Source organism: Ambystoma mexicanum, chromosome 10 (assembly GCF_040938575.1).
Source record: "Ambystoma mexicanum isolate Mex_15411 chromosome 10, UKY_AmexF1_1, whole genome shotgun sequence".
NCBI classification, from domain to species: domain Eukaryota; kingdom Metazoa; phylum Chordata; class Amphibia; order Caudata; family Ambystomatidae; genus Ambystoma; species Ambystoma mexicanum.
In genome coordinates, this window is record NC_090932.1 from 193,034,047 (window position 1) to 193,048,197 (window position 14,151).

At 45.4% G+C, this 14,151-nt stretch overlaps 1 protein-coding gene across 2 annotated transcripts in view; it reads right to left on the reverse strand.

Annotated features, from left to right (window-relative positions):
• Positions 1-14,151, reverse strand: part of PDLIM2 (PDZ and LIM domain 2) — a 439,577-nt gene that overhangs the window by 237,905 nt on the left and 187,521 nt on the right. For both annotated transcript variants that reach the window (XM_069617703.1, XM_069617704.1), the window contains 3 exons: positions 10,949-11,018; positions 10,603-10,805; positions 7,158-7,203 (listed from right to left, as the gene is read on the reverse strand). In XM_069617703.1, the coding sequence (XP_069473804.1) occupies positions 7,158-7,203; positions 10,603-10,805; positions 10,949-11,018 (319 nt within the window). The remainder of the gene's footprint in view (positions 1-7,157; positions 7,204-10,602; positions 10,806-10,948; positions 11,019-14,151) is intronic.

Genomic DNA, 14,151 nt, shown 5'->3' on the forward strand with positions numbered 1-14,151 from the left:
GAATTCAGCATGATCTGAGGAGCACTGAGTGAGATAGGGCTGGCTGCCAAGGAGACTTGCCGCACATAACAATCCATTCCCTGAACTTAATTAGCTCCAGCACAGAAAATACGAGTAAATTCTTCATAAAATACAGACTAACTCAGAGCTGTAAAAGCTAAGGAGCACAGTGGTTGAACATGTGGTCCAGCAGATTGGACAGTGAGCCAAGACTGGCAGCTGATGTGATAGGCTATTTATAATGCGCTTAATACCCAGAGGTTTCTAAGCGTTGACCCGCGGATCGAACCTGTGTTTCTCTGTGTCATCTTGCCTCACAGGCGAGCACGTTGCCCCTGAGCTATCCTCCCGAGACAGCTTGGAGCAAAGGACAATTTCATGAGCCAGACATGGTTGCAACAAAGTGTTACAGAGGAGATCCGCATGGAGAATGGTGAGAGCAAGCACTCGCACACGGCATCAGTGGTTCACACACGTATAATGCAGAGACAAAGTTATTCCTTTTACCTTGAAAAGGTACACTCTGGGCTGAGAACAGATTGTGTCCCAGGCCTGGGGGGCACCAGCTCTAACCAATCACAGTTCAGGACTCTAGGGGTGGGTAGCTATGGGCCCTAACCAATGAGAAGACTCTCACACTGCAACAATGTAGAAATTAGATAACTGGGGAAAAGCCAGGCCAGCCATCTGACATGGGAGAGCCAATTAGATAACATGCTATAGGTGGACTCCTACTCAGCACCCAATCAGAGGGTGTGATACGTTTTCTGGGAACTGGCCCAAGCTGTAAGGTCAGCATGACACTGTTGTATTATGAAACTGGCCTGCAAGCCAGAGCTCTGTGAGAGGTCGCCTGGACCCTTCTTCCATGCACTGATCCCTGTCGACATTTGGCCATAATAAACCACAGTGTGAACGTGTTGTTTGTCTGGGTCTCCGTTCAGTTTAGCAAAGGGAAGGCGAGGGGCCTTGCATGAGTTCTGGATCCGTGGACTCTCAGTAGCCCTAACCTACCTTGGGGTTTTTCTCCAACCCAACACCACATCACGATTTCAACTGCCTAAAAAAGTATGCATTTGAATGCAGGTACTAACAGTGAAATGCTTTCTGTTAGTAATTGCTGGGCCTTTGTTAACGGCGAAACCCAGGCACCGTTTCACATCTGTGTCCTGTTCTGTACGGCAACGGCTCTGTAGGTCAACATAGCCCAAAATGTCAGGGGTGGGGGCTGAAGCCCAGTCAGATCAATGGCGTTGCGCCACTGGTTGTGTTTAATGCCAGGAGTACTTATTGGTAATCTTTATTACTCCTAGCCTTATTCTTCCTCGTCCCAGTAGTTGTGTATGAGGCAATTTGCCTCATATACAAGTACTGGGATGAGGTAGCAGGACATGGAGGTAATGCCTGGCTTAGTTACATTTACTCTTCATTACTCCTAGTCCCACACTTCCTCCTCCCCAGGAGGAAGTGTGGGACTAGGCAAGGTGCCTCATCCGTAAGCACTGGGACAAGGAAGAGGTACATGGAGGTAATTCTGTGCCGAGGAGCCGATTTTGGGAGTTGGGGCAGAGGTTGGGAGAGGGGATGCGTGGATTGGACGGGGATTGTGCAATACATTGTAATGGTCATCCATTTCAAGGCTAATAGGCATGATACATGGTATTAGTGGCTAGGGAGGCCTTTTGGTGCAGCCACTCTAGTCATTTCGTAGTTTGGCGTAACCTTAACAAAAAAAAAAAAGCTAAAGCAGTACATAAGAATATAAAGAATTGTACAAACTGAAAGAATAGGCAATGGAAAAAGCCTTAAGAATATCTGAAAGTGTAACAGGTGAATGGTGGCAAATCAAGTCTTGAGAGAGAATCAAGAGGAAAACCCAATACCACTGTGAAGCTGAAACAGTGGTAGTCTAACTGTGAAGAACAAGCAAGTAATGTGTGTTGGTTGCATGACCTGTAATGGGTGGACCGTGTGGTCTGACAACTGCATCTAGACCGAATACACCCACCTAAAGGAAAAGCCACATAATTCACCCATAACTTGTGTTTGACTGTCAAGGAGAAACGCTGGGGATTTGATATTATCGAACTGAACTTTTGTGATATTGGTGAAATTGATGAAAGACTAACAGTTTATAGATAAGCCACCCTCAAGACAGGGAGTTCCTTCCCTCCCCACTCAAGTGGTTATGCAACAAACTATTTAACAGATTTTTTATTTTTTTATTTACCTATCTCAGACACATATCATGCCCCTCGGATCCCTCTCCTCTGAGCTAATAATGAGCCAATAACCAGGCTGTTGTAAAGGAAATATATTGGCATTTATTTAAATTAAAAGTAATAGAAATCAGCATGAAAATATCAAAAAACACTTTATCCATGGCGTAACACAAACAACTTCTCTTAGCATAAATAAATCACAAAAGTGAGTTTAAAAAGAACACAATCACAATTAACTTTCTGCAAATTACACTTCACGAAATAATTACACTGATCATTAAAGGTTCTTATGTAATGTTGTGCCATTTAGATTTTCCGGCAGGCTAAAAAGGGTAGCAGTAGGATTTAAAGATTGGTGAAAATAAATATGGCAATAATAATTTCGCCCACACTTTTGGTTTAAAATAAACACAGGGTGATTTATCACTTTGTTTTCCAGATGCAACCCCACCCCTTGCTTTAGTCTAGGTTGGGAAGTCAGACAGAAAAATTGGAATGCTTTGGGGAATTTTGGATTTCAGACCTCCCTTACTGAAAGTCCTGTGTTGGGGAAGCTGGATAAAAAGGTTGGACAACAAGGATTACCCAATTAATGTATAGGCTATAGTTTTCAGTGCACACTGGGAAGCAAGCTTTCTTAATGAAACATTTTAACAAAATTCACCCTATAGTGTTCTGCCAAATGGGGAATTAAGCAAATTAATATTTTTGGCTACATAGGGGAAGGATCTACACAGTTCTCCCCTCCACCCCCACAAAGGATTCAAGGCAAGCAGACTCCCTCGCCTTTTGGTTTCCCAAGGCTCAGTTCTACTTACATAGAAAGCCTCTGTTTAAAGTTCAGGAAAGCCAGCTGCATCTCAGGACACTCTGGAAAGAAAGGGCGGGGGTCTGGTCACTCCACTCTCAAAGATGGCTTCCCGCTCTGCACCATAGGACCCAGTCAGCTTTGAGGCCTTCCTATGGATAGATGGCTCCACCCAGATGCACTCTCAATCTCCTCTGGTGTCTCCTTACAGCGGTCATATGGTAAGTTACAGCAGCCTTCCTGATGGTCTGTCTCTTATCTGTCTGTTCCGGCCTTTCTTCTTTTTCTTCCCTGTGTGTCCTAGTGCAGTCCCCCCTTATATAGCAGCGATGACACAACCAATTTTACAATCGTGGGGGAAGTACCCTGCAATAATCCCTGCCACTAGGATTGGATGGTTAGCCTTCTCCCTCCTCCCAAACCCAGCCTCCAAGTCAGGATTCGTTTAGGGGTCTGGAGCAACATATGGCAATTCCCATTTGTCATCATCCTTTGTTCTCCTTTCAACTTTTTGGAAAAAACTAGTTAACCATCACAACTTCATAATTTTACTAGCAACTGCCAGACTAAACATATTTTCTGTTTCCGCTAATCATGGGGAATTAGATAAAATGACCACCAAATCCATATCATGTAGCACGGCCAAGTGGCACCTTTCTGCCGTTTCCATAAAAAGCACAACAGTTATGAATGTGCCCGTTATTAAGCATATCCCTCATTTCATTTTCCACCCGCTCACCAACTCTCACATTTTATCAGTCAGAAACCCAGTTTAACTGACCCTTACAGTTCCCAGAGTCACAGGAAGATGAATTTGATATCCCCAAAATCACCTGGAAATTACATAAAAAAGGTAAACGGATGAAATCCATCTGCCTCATTATGGCTGAGAAAAAGGTCTAAATGATAATAGTCCTTTTAAATAAATTGTGAATCTTCATGTGGGACAAATGGTCCTGCTCCTGCTTCCGGCCATTTCTTTTCACTGGGTCAGCCTGTGCCTTTATCAGTCTCCTTTGTGTTTGGAAGCTTGCTCTTTGAAGTGGGTGCCTCCATTTTCACACATATTAGTCATGCTCCAGCCAAGGGGGACTTTTCTTGAAGTCCATGCTTTCAGAGTCAGCAGGTCTGGAGAACACTGAATTTCAACGCCTTTAGCTGGACATTTGTATTGCGGTTGGTCATTAGATGGGAGATCTGACATCCAGGCTGGGATTGGGAGTTTTTCTTGTGAAGTTTTGCCCAAAGCCAGCAAAAGGCTCTGCTTTGGGCTGACATTTATTTCATGAAGACAAAGTGGCTCTTCAAATGTCATTTCAAAATCGTTTTCATTTGCACACACATGTGCAGGCTGTTTTATTTTTCAATGTTTAAAAATCCTGTTTTCCAGGTGACTGGGATTTTGATTCCTCCTTCTTTTGTAAATTAAAATGCTGCCTATCCGTTGGCAATGACAGGCAGGCCCCTTTCCACATGGCTCTTTAATTTTACTTGAAAAACAAAACAAAGACCAGCCCTTTTTTGTTTCAGTGTTTAAAATCTTGCTATTCATGTGAAAGGGACTTCTGTTTGGGGCCTTTAAATGCACCCCACAAGGCAGAAGCTGCCCGAAACCTGAGAAGTATCCTAAGGAATTGCATTGGTTTTTGGAACATTGATAGACTTGTAAGCATGGGAAAGGAATCCCTCTTTTTGACAAAGTGAACTATCCTAAGTCTTCGGGGAAGGGAAAAACCCTTTCCAACAACAAGCTTGAAGAAGCTCTGAACTTTTATTTGAATACTTTTGTTGCTGACATCCATGCACATTATAGTCAAGTAGTTGTTAGGGCAAGTATAGGTTTTGGACACAGACAGATATTTGCTTTGGACTTTCTGACAAAGACTCTCCTTAGTTTTAATTAGGTAAGGAAATCCCATTTTAGCATAAGGCAAGTTAGGCATTTTCCCAACCTTCTCTTATTTGAATTTAAGTTCCTGATCCAGGTTTTTACTTAGTTTTCTGTGCCTGTTTCTTGATGCCTTCACAGTGCTGCCAGTCTAGCCGTTTCTTACTGTGGCATTGTATATTTTTCTGGGTATCTTTGGTAAAGTAACCATGATAAGTGTTATTGCTTCGACTGGCATTTTGGTGCAACCAGTCTAAATGTGGACTGGCATGCTTTACTATAATATGTTGTTACGTGTCTAGACTGGTCTATATTGTGCAGTGAGTTGGACATGTTTTCATTGTGGCATGGCATTTTTAATAGAAAAGCATTACATTAATTAAAGCATTAATGTTCCTGTGCACTGTTGGTTACTTGCATGTATTCGATTTTTAGAATGGTGTTACCCTACAAATCAATTGCAAATGCTCTAGCTTTTTAGCCAATTGTTCTCAGACTGTGTGCTGTATAATGCATTAAAACACACACGTATATCTTTCTTCTAGTGCAGTATGTGGAATAACCCCAGCAGCACGTTAGTGCGGATTGCACAAACGTGGTAACCTAGGCCCGGCCCAGAGTGTAGTGTGATTTGTTGCCGATCTGGGGGGTTGAGGGAGGGCCCTCAGCCTGGCTCGCAGGGGGCTCCCAAAATGTGTGCTACGCCGAGTCCTGCCCACATCATTCATCCTCTGCCTTGCCCTTTCTTCCCCCTGCCCCCACTCTTCCCTCTGGTTCCCCAGTCCACTTCAAGCCGCCCGCCCCCCACACTTCAACACACCTCTCTCGGCATCCTGCGCTCTTCTTTCCTCTCTTGCCTGGCCCACTCTGCCCAATGCATCCTGTAATATTTCTGCTTCCAACAGAACTGTGTATATATATATTCCCTTATCATACACTTTTAGCTTGAAAGGAAAATGTGTGTTTTCTCTGCAGCAATACAACATTTTAAAAAGTCATCAAAACAGTGACAAAAAATGTCTGACATTTTATGCGAGGAAAAATTGAACAATACTGATCACCACAGATCGATTTTTTCCATAATGCTGGCAACGCACTACCATAACTTGGAAAAGCGACACGGAGACCAATAAACCCTAGGCATGCTGGCTTTGTCTAATGGTAAACTGGGAGAATACTCGAATTCTGAAAACTGGAAATATGCCTGGGTTGTCGAATAATGCATATACTAGAAATGTCAAGCTAGGAGTAAAATAGTTTTGTTAAAACAGAGTATAATGCGACTGAAAAAGTACATTAAAATGGTGAAGTGGCAATGTACTAGCAGTGTGCAAGTTGGGAATTCCAGTGTAGGAGTACACCGGGAGTATGAAAAATGAGAAACCACTTTGCTTTCGCAACAATCAAGTAAGGACCTGTGTGGACTGGAAATAGATTTGGATTGTCCAGACTATAGCAGTAAAACGGGACGACGGGGGCGTTGTGCAATAGCAAAGAGGACGTGCAATACAAATTGTGTACTCGTAAAATGGGAGTATGCTGCGATTGTGCAAACTCGCTATACTATGCTGGTATTGTAAACACTGAGAATATATACCTTGTATTGTGCACAGTGTGTGTAAAGGCAAGGATTGTACAACTGGTCATATATTGTGGTTTTGCAAACAGGGAATGTAGTGGGATTGCCAAACTATTGTTAGTGGGCTCTGCAAATTGCAACCAAACTGGAATGGACAACCTCGGAGTACACTGGGATGTAGAGAGTTTGTCAATCTGGGATGCTTCTCGGGTTGTGCAAACTATTCACATCCTTCAGCTATCACACCGGCACCTCACTAGGATTGTCAATGTTGGGGCTAAATGTAATTATCAAATTAGGACTACACCAGGCTGCTCAATATGGGCCCATGACAGAGTTGGATCAACTTCGATGAAAAACAGGAAACAAAAATGTAAAGGGCAAAATAATGTCTCAGGGGAAGATAAGGATCTAGGACCTCTGAGTGGACGCCAAAACAGGAATGAAGGGTCCTTTTAAATCCTAGAAGGGACAAAAGACTGTTGCAATCCCCACTGTTATGAATCCTTGATAGATCTACATGGTGCGGCGGGATGCAGGCTAATCACACTTAAGGTCACGAGACAGCTCACGTGTACACTTTAAGGGATTGGAGCTATAGAGACCAGCACATTCTTTGCCCTTCCCTAGGGAATCACAGGAATCCGCAGCGTTCCTTACCGGTTTGTATTCTGTCGCGCCCGGAGGAGAGGACTGGCTCTGCAGGCTGGAAAAGAAGGAGGGACAGAATTAGGGAGTGTACTGGTCGCTGTGAAATCACGGGCAGAGACAAACCTTCCGTATAGTCTTTGAACCACATATATTGCGATTTGTGGCTTACATTCCAAAGGCTCTGGGCCCAATTCCCTCCACGCCCCCCACCTCGTCATAACCTTTTAGGTCTATGTTCCATATCCCGACCTGTCAAACTGTGCCCTGGCTCATCATCATGCCCAAGGAGAGCATTTCTCCAGTAAAACCCATCCATCCTGTCCATTTCTCCATCATGTTCCCTACAGCCGTCCCTTAAAAAACAGCCCTTTGCCTCCCTTCATCTCTCCCTGTGGGTAGGTGACTACAAGAACTCAGGACCCCAGGGATCAGGGAACAAGGCCAATGTACCCAGGGACAGGCACTGCAAGACCACCACGGAGCTGCCACGCGATGCATGCAGTTGGAGCGAGTTGGTGTAGGGGAACGGAAAGGCCTGGATAAGGCTCTAGCTATGTTGCAGGCACTTGTTTGGAGGAGGACAGGTAATCTCTACGCGCATGGATCCTGAGGAAGTCCCAACAGATCTCCAACTACAGAATGCGTCGCCTTGCACTCGAGTTGCGAGGTAGCCGGATCAGACGCTCCCTCTCTCCAAGGCAGCCTAGGCTCAGGCCTTGGCCTCTGGGGTCCAGGCCCCACCCATCATGGGGTAGTCTGGAGGCCTGCCTTGTCATTTGGCACCGCAGTGAAGGGGACAAACGCCAAACCCTTATGCCCCCGACCTCTCAGATACACAGACTATGTAGGGAAATAAAGGAGTGCGTGCATGGCAGTGTCCCCTGCCCTCTCTACCATTCAGCTGTGGCACAAGTAAGTACGCCTGCAGAGAACCTTAGCTAGCAAAAGGCCAGAGAGACAATGAACATGAGATTGCAGCCTTATTGGAAAGTCCATCAATATCCCCCACCCCAAAAATCCTGTCTTTCACTGCCAACACACTGCTCTCCACCATCCTGCAGCCGCCACAACTCGCTGTCCCCCGGTTTCAGGCCAAGGTGCTGCAAATGTTTTACGGAACCCTCGTTGCCTTGTGAGGAATCCCCTGCAGGGTTGTAGCATCACTCTGATGCTGAAGGCCTGGTGCCACGTCAACACATGATGAGTTGTGGTTGTTGGTAGTGTGGGAGCAAGGGGGGATTTCAGGAGAGTTTGGGGCTTGGGGCGACAGCAGGGTAGACCTCTCAGCGAAATGAGCAAGGTTTCTAGCCCCTGGCCAAACCAATACCTGACAAACACCTAACCCTGCCCTCGATGGGCAAAAGTCCCAGTAGGTCACCGAGCATAGCACCTGAACATGTTGATGCGAGGTTTGAAGCATCTCTCTGCCTGCTAACCAACCTACTAAGGATGGTGAAATGGGTGAACAGGGCCCTCAAATTTTAAACTGCCCTTCCACTGAAGCTTAAGTTCTTGCCTGACCTAAGCCTTATTAGCAGGTTATGGTAATGTCTGAGTTTCCACGCCAACCCTTTCCCTCATCTGACAACTTGCAAATGCTTGTTTTGCTCCTCATGGGGTACTATGTATCGATTTGAGACAAAGAGAGGTGGCATTTGGAACTAGAGAAAAGGCACCTGTCTGCAAATGGCCTAGGTTAGGAGTGTAGGGTTGCAGGTTATTTTGCCTTGTAAGGCCTACACCTCCCTTCCCAGCCAACTTACCGACTCCCCTCCAAGATCTACTACAGCCTTACACTACACCCTCAAACACCCCACAGAAGGCCACCACAGGCCTAGCCATGATCACATCAATACTAACCGTGTCACGACTAAACTCTCCTCTTTAGCCCTGTTGCGCTCTCCCACATCAGCGGCTAACCAGACCTAGCGTGCTATACTCTATCCGATCTTTGGCTCCTCCCAATAGATAACATACCCGCACGTTTCTTCCTCCAAACCCATAGAAGGCAGATTGACACTCGGGAACAGGCTACTTTTGACCTGCACCGGTCAACAGTACAGGTTTTGCATTTGCCTTTCCCACTGTCCCCCTCATGAACTCCACCCCCTTTAATCTTACAGTGCCAAGCGCAATGAAGCCACCAACAGGGGTAGATGAGCGTGATACAAGACCACTTACATTATATTACCTCTTATTTACTTTCACTCTGGGTTCTTCGTGTAAATAATCTCTATCATAGAGGGAGACTAGGAAGAGGGCCTGTCTTCAGACACTTTAGGGTAGGGAAAGTAGTGCGTGCCTGGGACTCCTTTGTCCTTTTCCTAGTCTTTCATATGTGTTTCCTGCCCAAGTTCTCACTCCTGTTGTACTCAGTTCCTTTTCTTCCCACATTTCTTTTTCAAAATCAGCCATCACCAGGGCTTTAAGTGGGCGGGAGCTAGCTGGGGCCAAACCCCGGAAATCTCTAACAAGGACTCCCGAGCCGCGGTTACACAGGCTGCCTGCAGGTGTCAGCGCAACAGATTAGAAAAAACAAAAGGCATTGCCGTCTTTTCTTTTTTTCTAAACCGAAGTGTTAGCACCTGCAAGCAGCCTCTGTAGCTGTGCAGCACTTCAGCTATACCAGCTGCTTAATGTCTTTGTACTCAGAAACAGGAGAAGGGCTGGACTGCCCAGCTCTCCTTTTGTTTCCAAGTAAATAGTCATCACGCAGCATGAAGCACCTTGGCTTCATGCTGCTTTATGACTTTATTCGAAAACAAAAGGAGAGCTGAGCAGTCCAGCCCTCCTCCTGTTTCCGAGTACAGAGCCATCAGCAGCAGGCAGACCTTTCATTCAAGGAGCCCGTGGTTAAAACGTTGCACCACAGGGCTCCTTGAATGAAAGGGCTGCCTGCTGCTTGCGAGCTGGGGCACACTGGAGTCACGCCTTTGGTGCGCCCAGCCCCTTAGTTTGTCTAAAAGGAGGGCCTTGGCTCATCAAAGTTTATAATGCCAGTGCGCCCCAGCTGTACCCCTTTCACTGTTATAGCGTTATAAATTAACACAATAAATTACCAGCCCCCCCTCTCCTTAGGGGGCGCGGCCTAGGCACGGGGGTACTTAGGCCACGCCTCCTAAGGAGAGCCGCCCCTCGATTTCTAATCCCACTGGCCATCACCCCACTTCCCCCACATTCTCTTCTTTCCCTACAGCACACTGAAGCTACAACAAAGCAGAATTAAGCACTATAGAAGAAACCTATAATCCAATTACTTGCATACATACAAAAAGAAATATGGATATTTCCATAAAGGCTGTAATCTTTGAAGGCCGAATTCCTGGCACCTAGTCAGTTTTAGCCAAGCCATTCTGGCCTTTCAGATGTTTCAGCCTATCAGGAAACCTATAACTTTCTCATCAGGCTAATCCATCGCTAATAAGGTTTGCCATTGGAAAGGGGCGACCCATACCTGCGCCTGCTCACGACCACTTCTGCACACTGGTCTGCAACCAGGGTATCCCTGTGGCGATCACCAAATCCATTGCGTCGGTGTGCCGGTTGTGGAGATGGTGGCGAGAAGGGGCTCCCGGATCGCGGACTCAGACTTCCAGCGCTTGAGTAGGAATCCTCTGTGCTGTAGACGCTCTCATCCTTCACAATTTTAACCGAATCCTAAATTCCCCAAAAAATTAAAAAGTGAATAAGGTGGTCATTTATAAAATATCGCCCTAAGTGGGCAGCACCAGCCAATAAAACTGCGAGCCCCTCAACATTCCCATGGTCATCCCCCGCACCGAGGAATGGTATCGCCTCACCTGAAAACGGGAGGCCAGGAAACTGGGCGACGCACACCCATCTGTTGTAGTCAGGATCAAAACATCAGGCCTACAAATCAAGAAACCAGAGTGATTGTTCTGCAGCACAAGGGACTGCCATTCTGCTTTCATCATCACGCCTCCCACCTCACCCCCAAAAAGGTGGCCCTTCCATATCTTGAGCAGCAGGTCACCAGTCCTTTAGCAAATCCCATAGCCCAATGACCCTATGCCCCCAGGGTATCACTGCAACAACACTGTGTCCTAGTAATACCACTGCCACCTCAAAAACAGATCATGTCACACACTGTGAAAGCGGGGTTACATCAAAACAAACAATGGTCCCCCTGTCCCCGAAGCCCTTCCAGCTTGACGAAACAGCGGTCGCAACAAAATGCTCTCCTTTCAAAACACCCCAACCAGGGTCCCTTGGAGATTATGGCTACACAAGATCTAAGTCCTTTCAGCACCCCTGGGAGATCAAGTCGTAAGATGTAGGAGATCACTTGGTTTTTGGGGTGCTTTGAGTCCTAAAAACGTTTAGAACATCCACGGATAATTGGCTGGGGAAGGTCACTCACGCAAGGGTTCAAACTGAGGGCCCTGACAAGAAGAGCAGGCTATTCCCATACCCAACACGGCCCTATAACATGTCCCATTACATGGTGTATGTTACTTTTTCTCTGGCTGCAGCCCTCTTCTGCGGGAAATACAAGTATGGTTTAGTGGTGCGGTGGATGCTAGACGGTGTGGGAAGGGGACCATGGGGCGGTGCAAGTCAGGGTGGCTGGTTCAACCCCCTCAAACCCCAGGCAGTGAATGGTGGAATTTCAAGGACCACTGATCTTTTGACTGTCACCTGTGAAATTCTGTGTGTCACTTTTGGGGCAAGTTCATCCACCCTTGCTAAGAGGTGAGTAGCTTGGAGCACCCTGGTAATATGTTATAGGGTCATGGATGTGACCCTGTCAAGGGGGTTGGAGGGGGGTGTGGAGAGTGAAGATGCATCCTAGATCCTAACTCCACTGAGTGCTAGAATCTAGGCAAGGATATTGGTACCACTGTCACTGTCTAAATACCTATTGTAAGTGATTTCAATCCGGCACACACCCAAGTCAAGTCCAGTGTGTAGTGCACAACTGAAACCCTTATTTATTTTCATCTATAAATTCAATATTCTGAATGATATACCACTCATATCACACCCTTCTCCTGAGACCCCCCCACCCCCCACCCCCCGGTCACACTGAACCAGGAATCAGGCTGGTTTGCAAAGGTAAATATTTATTTATGCATTTAGAATTTAATCACAATATGTTTTAATAGATAAACAACAATCACCAATGGGGTGTCAGAACACTGAATATTATCTATAATAAACTAGGAATAAGTAATGGGCAAAACAAATGCAGCACAGAAAATAGTACTTTTGTGTTTGTACAGATCAGATAGCACTATGGTTAGAGGTTCCCCCTGCAACACCCCTCAACCCCCAAATAGGCAATGTAAAGAGATGGGAGGAGAGCAGGTATTCAGGAATAGCACAAATCAAGCAGAATATCAGTCCCACCTTCCCCCATCAAACAAAAGAGAAAAACGGAATTGACTTTTCAGCTGTCAGCATGGCTTTAAAATTGTCTTTAGAATTGACTGGGCAAAAACACCAAATATGGTCAAAACTACTTATATTGTTGTAAATTCCTTTGGGAGCCACTTTGAACAGTTGCACACAGTCACAAACAATGATTTAGTCCAAAGAAAACATTTGAAATCTTAAGGTCCAAGTCGGAAACAAATTAAAGTTATTTCACACGTGTAAAAATGACTCCGAATTGTAATTCACGGCAACTTTTCCGTGTGCGATATTCGCGATAACGGGAGAACTGTTATGGGTTCTATGTATAGCTACAGATGTTAGGTACAAGTAGGAGTTGACATTTCCTTTCTATCACAAAAACTGAGGGAGTTATATAAGTTTTAGTAAAGGCCGTTTTTGTAAAATAGGCACGAGAATGGAAAACAGAAATGTACTTTTGAAAATGACAAATGGGTTTGCTTACACTAGAGGATGACTATGAAAAAGCTAATACCACAGAGGGATCTTACAGTCACGTGATCAGCGTAACCCGCCTGCTGAGCAAACTACTTCTTCAGATGAGAAAAGAGTCAGCGCAAAGATAGATACTGGTTCTGAATGAAAGATAGGATGGGTTTCAGATAGGGATAAGACAATGCAAATATACTATGGTTCACAGTTCTTCCTATTAATACTCACAGGATCAGTTATTAAATTGGACCGTCAGCTCTGGTAATTGGATTAGGTCTGGTCTAGGAAAGACAGCACATCAGGCATGGTAGTGGATCAGCTAGGCCGGTCGCCGGATTTGCACAGGATCTGCCCTCATAGTCTGTGGGTATTTTAATCCGCTGGATAGCGAGTTCCTCAGGCAAGCCTAGTGGTGGCAAGCCAGAGAATTTCAGGATGCTGGTTCAAAAGGCCTCACACCACACAGTGCTTCACTAATACATTTGAGGATTTGGGCCTTGTTGGAAATCAATAGTTCTCTATTGCTGTCAAGAGTTTTGGCCTCTGGATGCTGTCAAGAGTTTTGGCCTCTGGATCTGGAAGAATATTAAAGCTGGATGTAGAATGCTGGATCAGAGTGCTTGCCGGAATCAGGAAAGTGAGTGGATCTGTGAATCCCTATGTTTTGTCAGGTGTCTCTGTTTATGCTTTAAAATGACATCACCAAGTGGGTGTATGGGCCGGCTTAGCTAAGCTTGCCCCTGTGAGCTGGGATAGGATCAAAAATTCATCTCAGCCTTGCAATTTGAGTGATTGGATCAAGGCCGGATGATGTCACATTTTATAGTTTGCTTTACAGTCCTTAGAGACCTCCCTTTAGCACTGGTCTCAAAATCGGATTTGATACTAAATGTATATTTCTACATTGGTCTCCTTTATACAAATCACACACAAAGATGCCATATTTTATGTAGCAGCTATTCCTCAAAACCCTGCAGCAGTGGGATCTTGTCTCAACTTTCTACAGAAATTTGTCCTTTTCGCTATGCACACAATTTCCAAATTTTATGCAAATTTCCACAAATGTGTGTGTTTAACATAGGGATGTGTGTGTACATTTTCACAATTTGAACATTTATACATTTCGCATAAAACCACATATATTGCCATTCCTGTC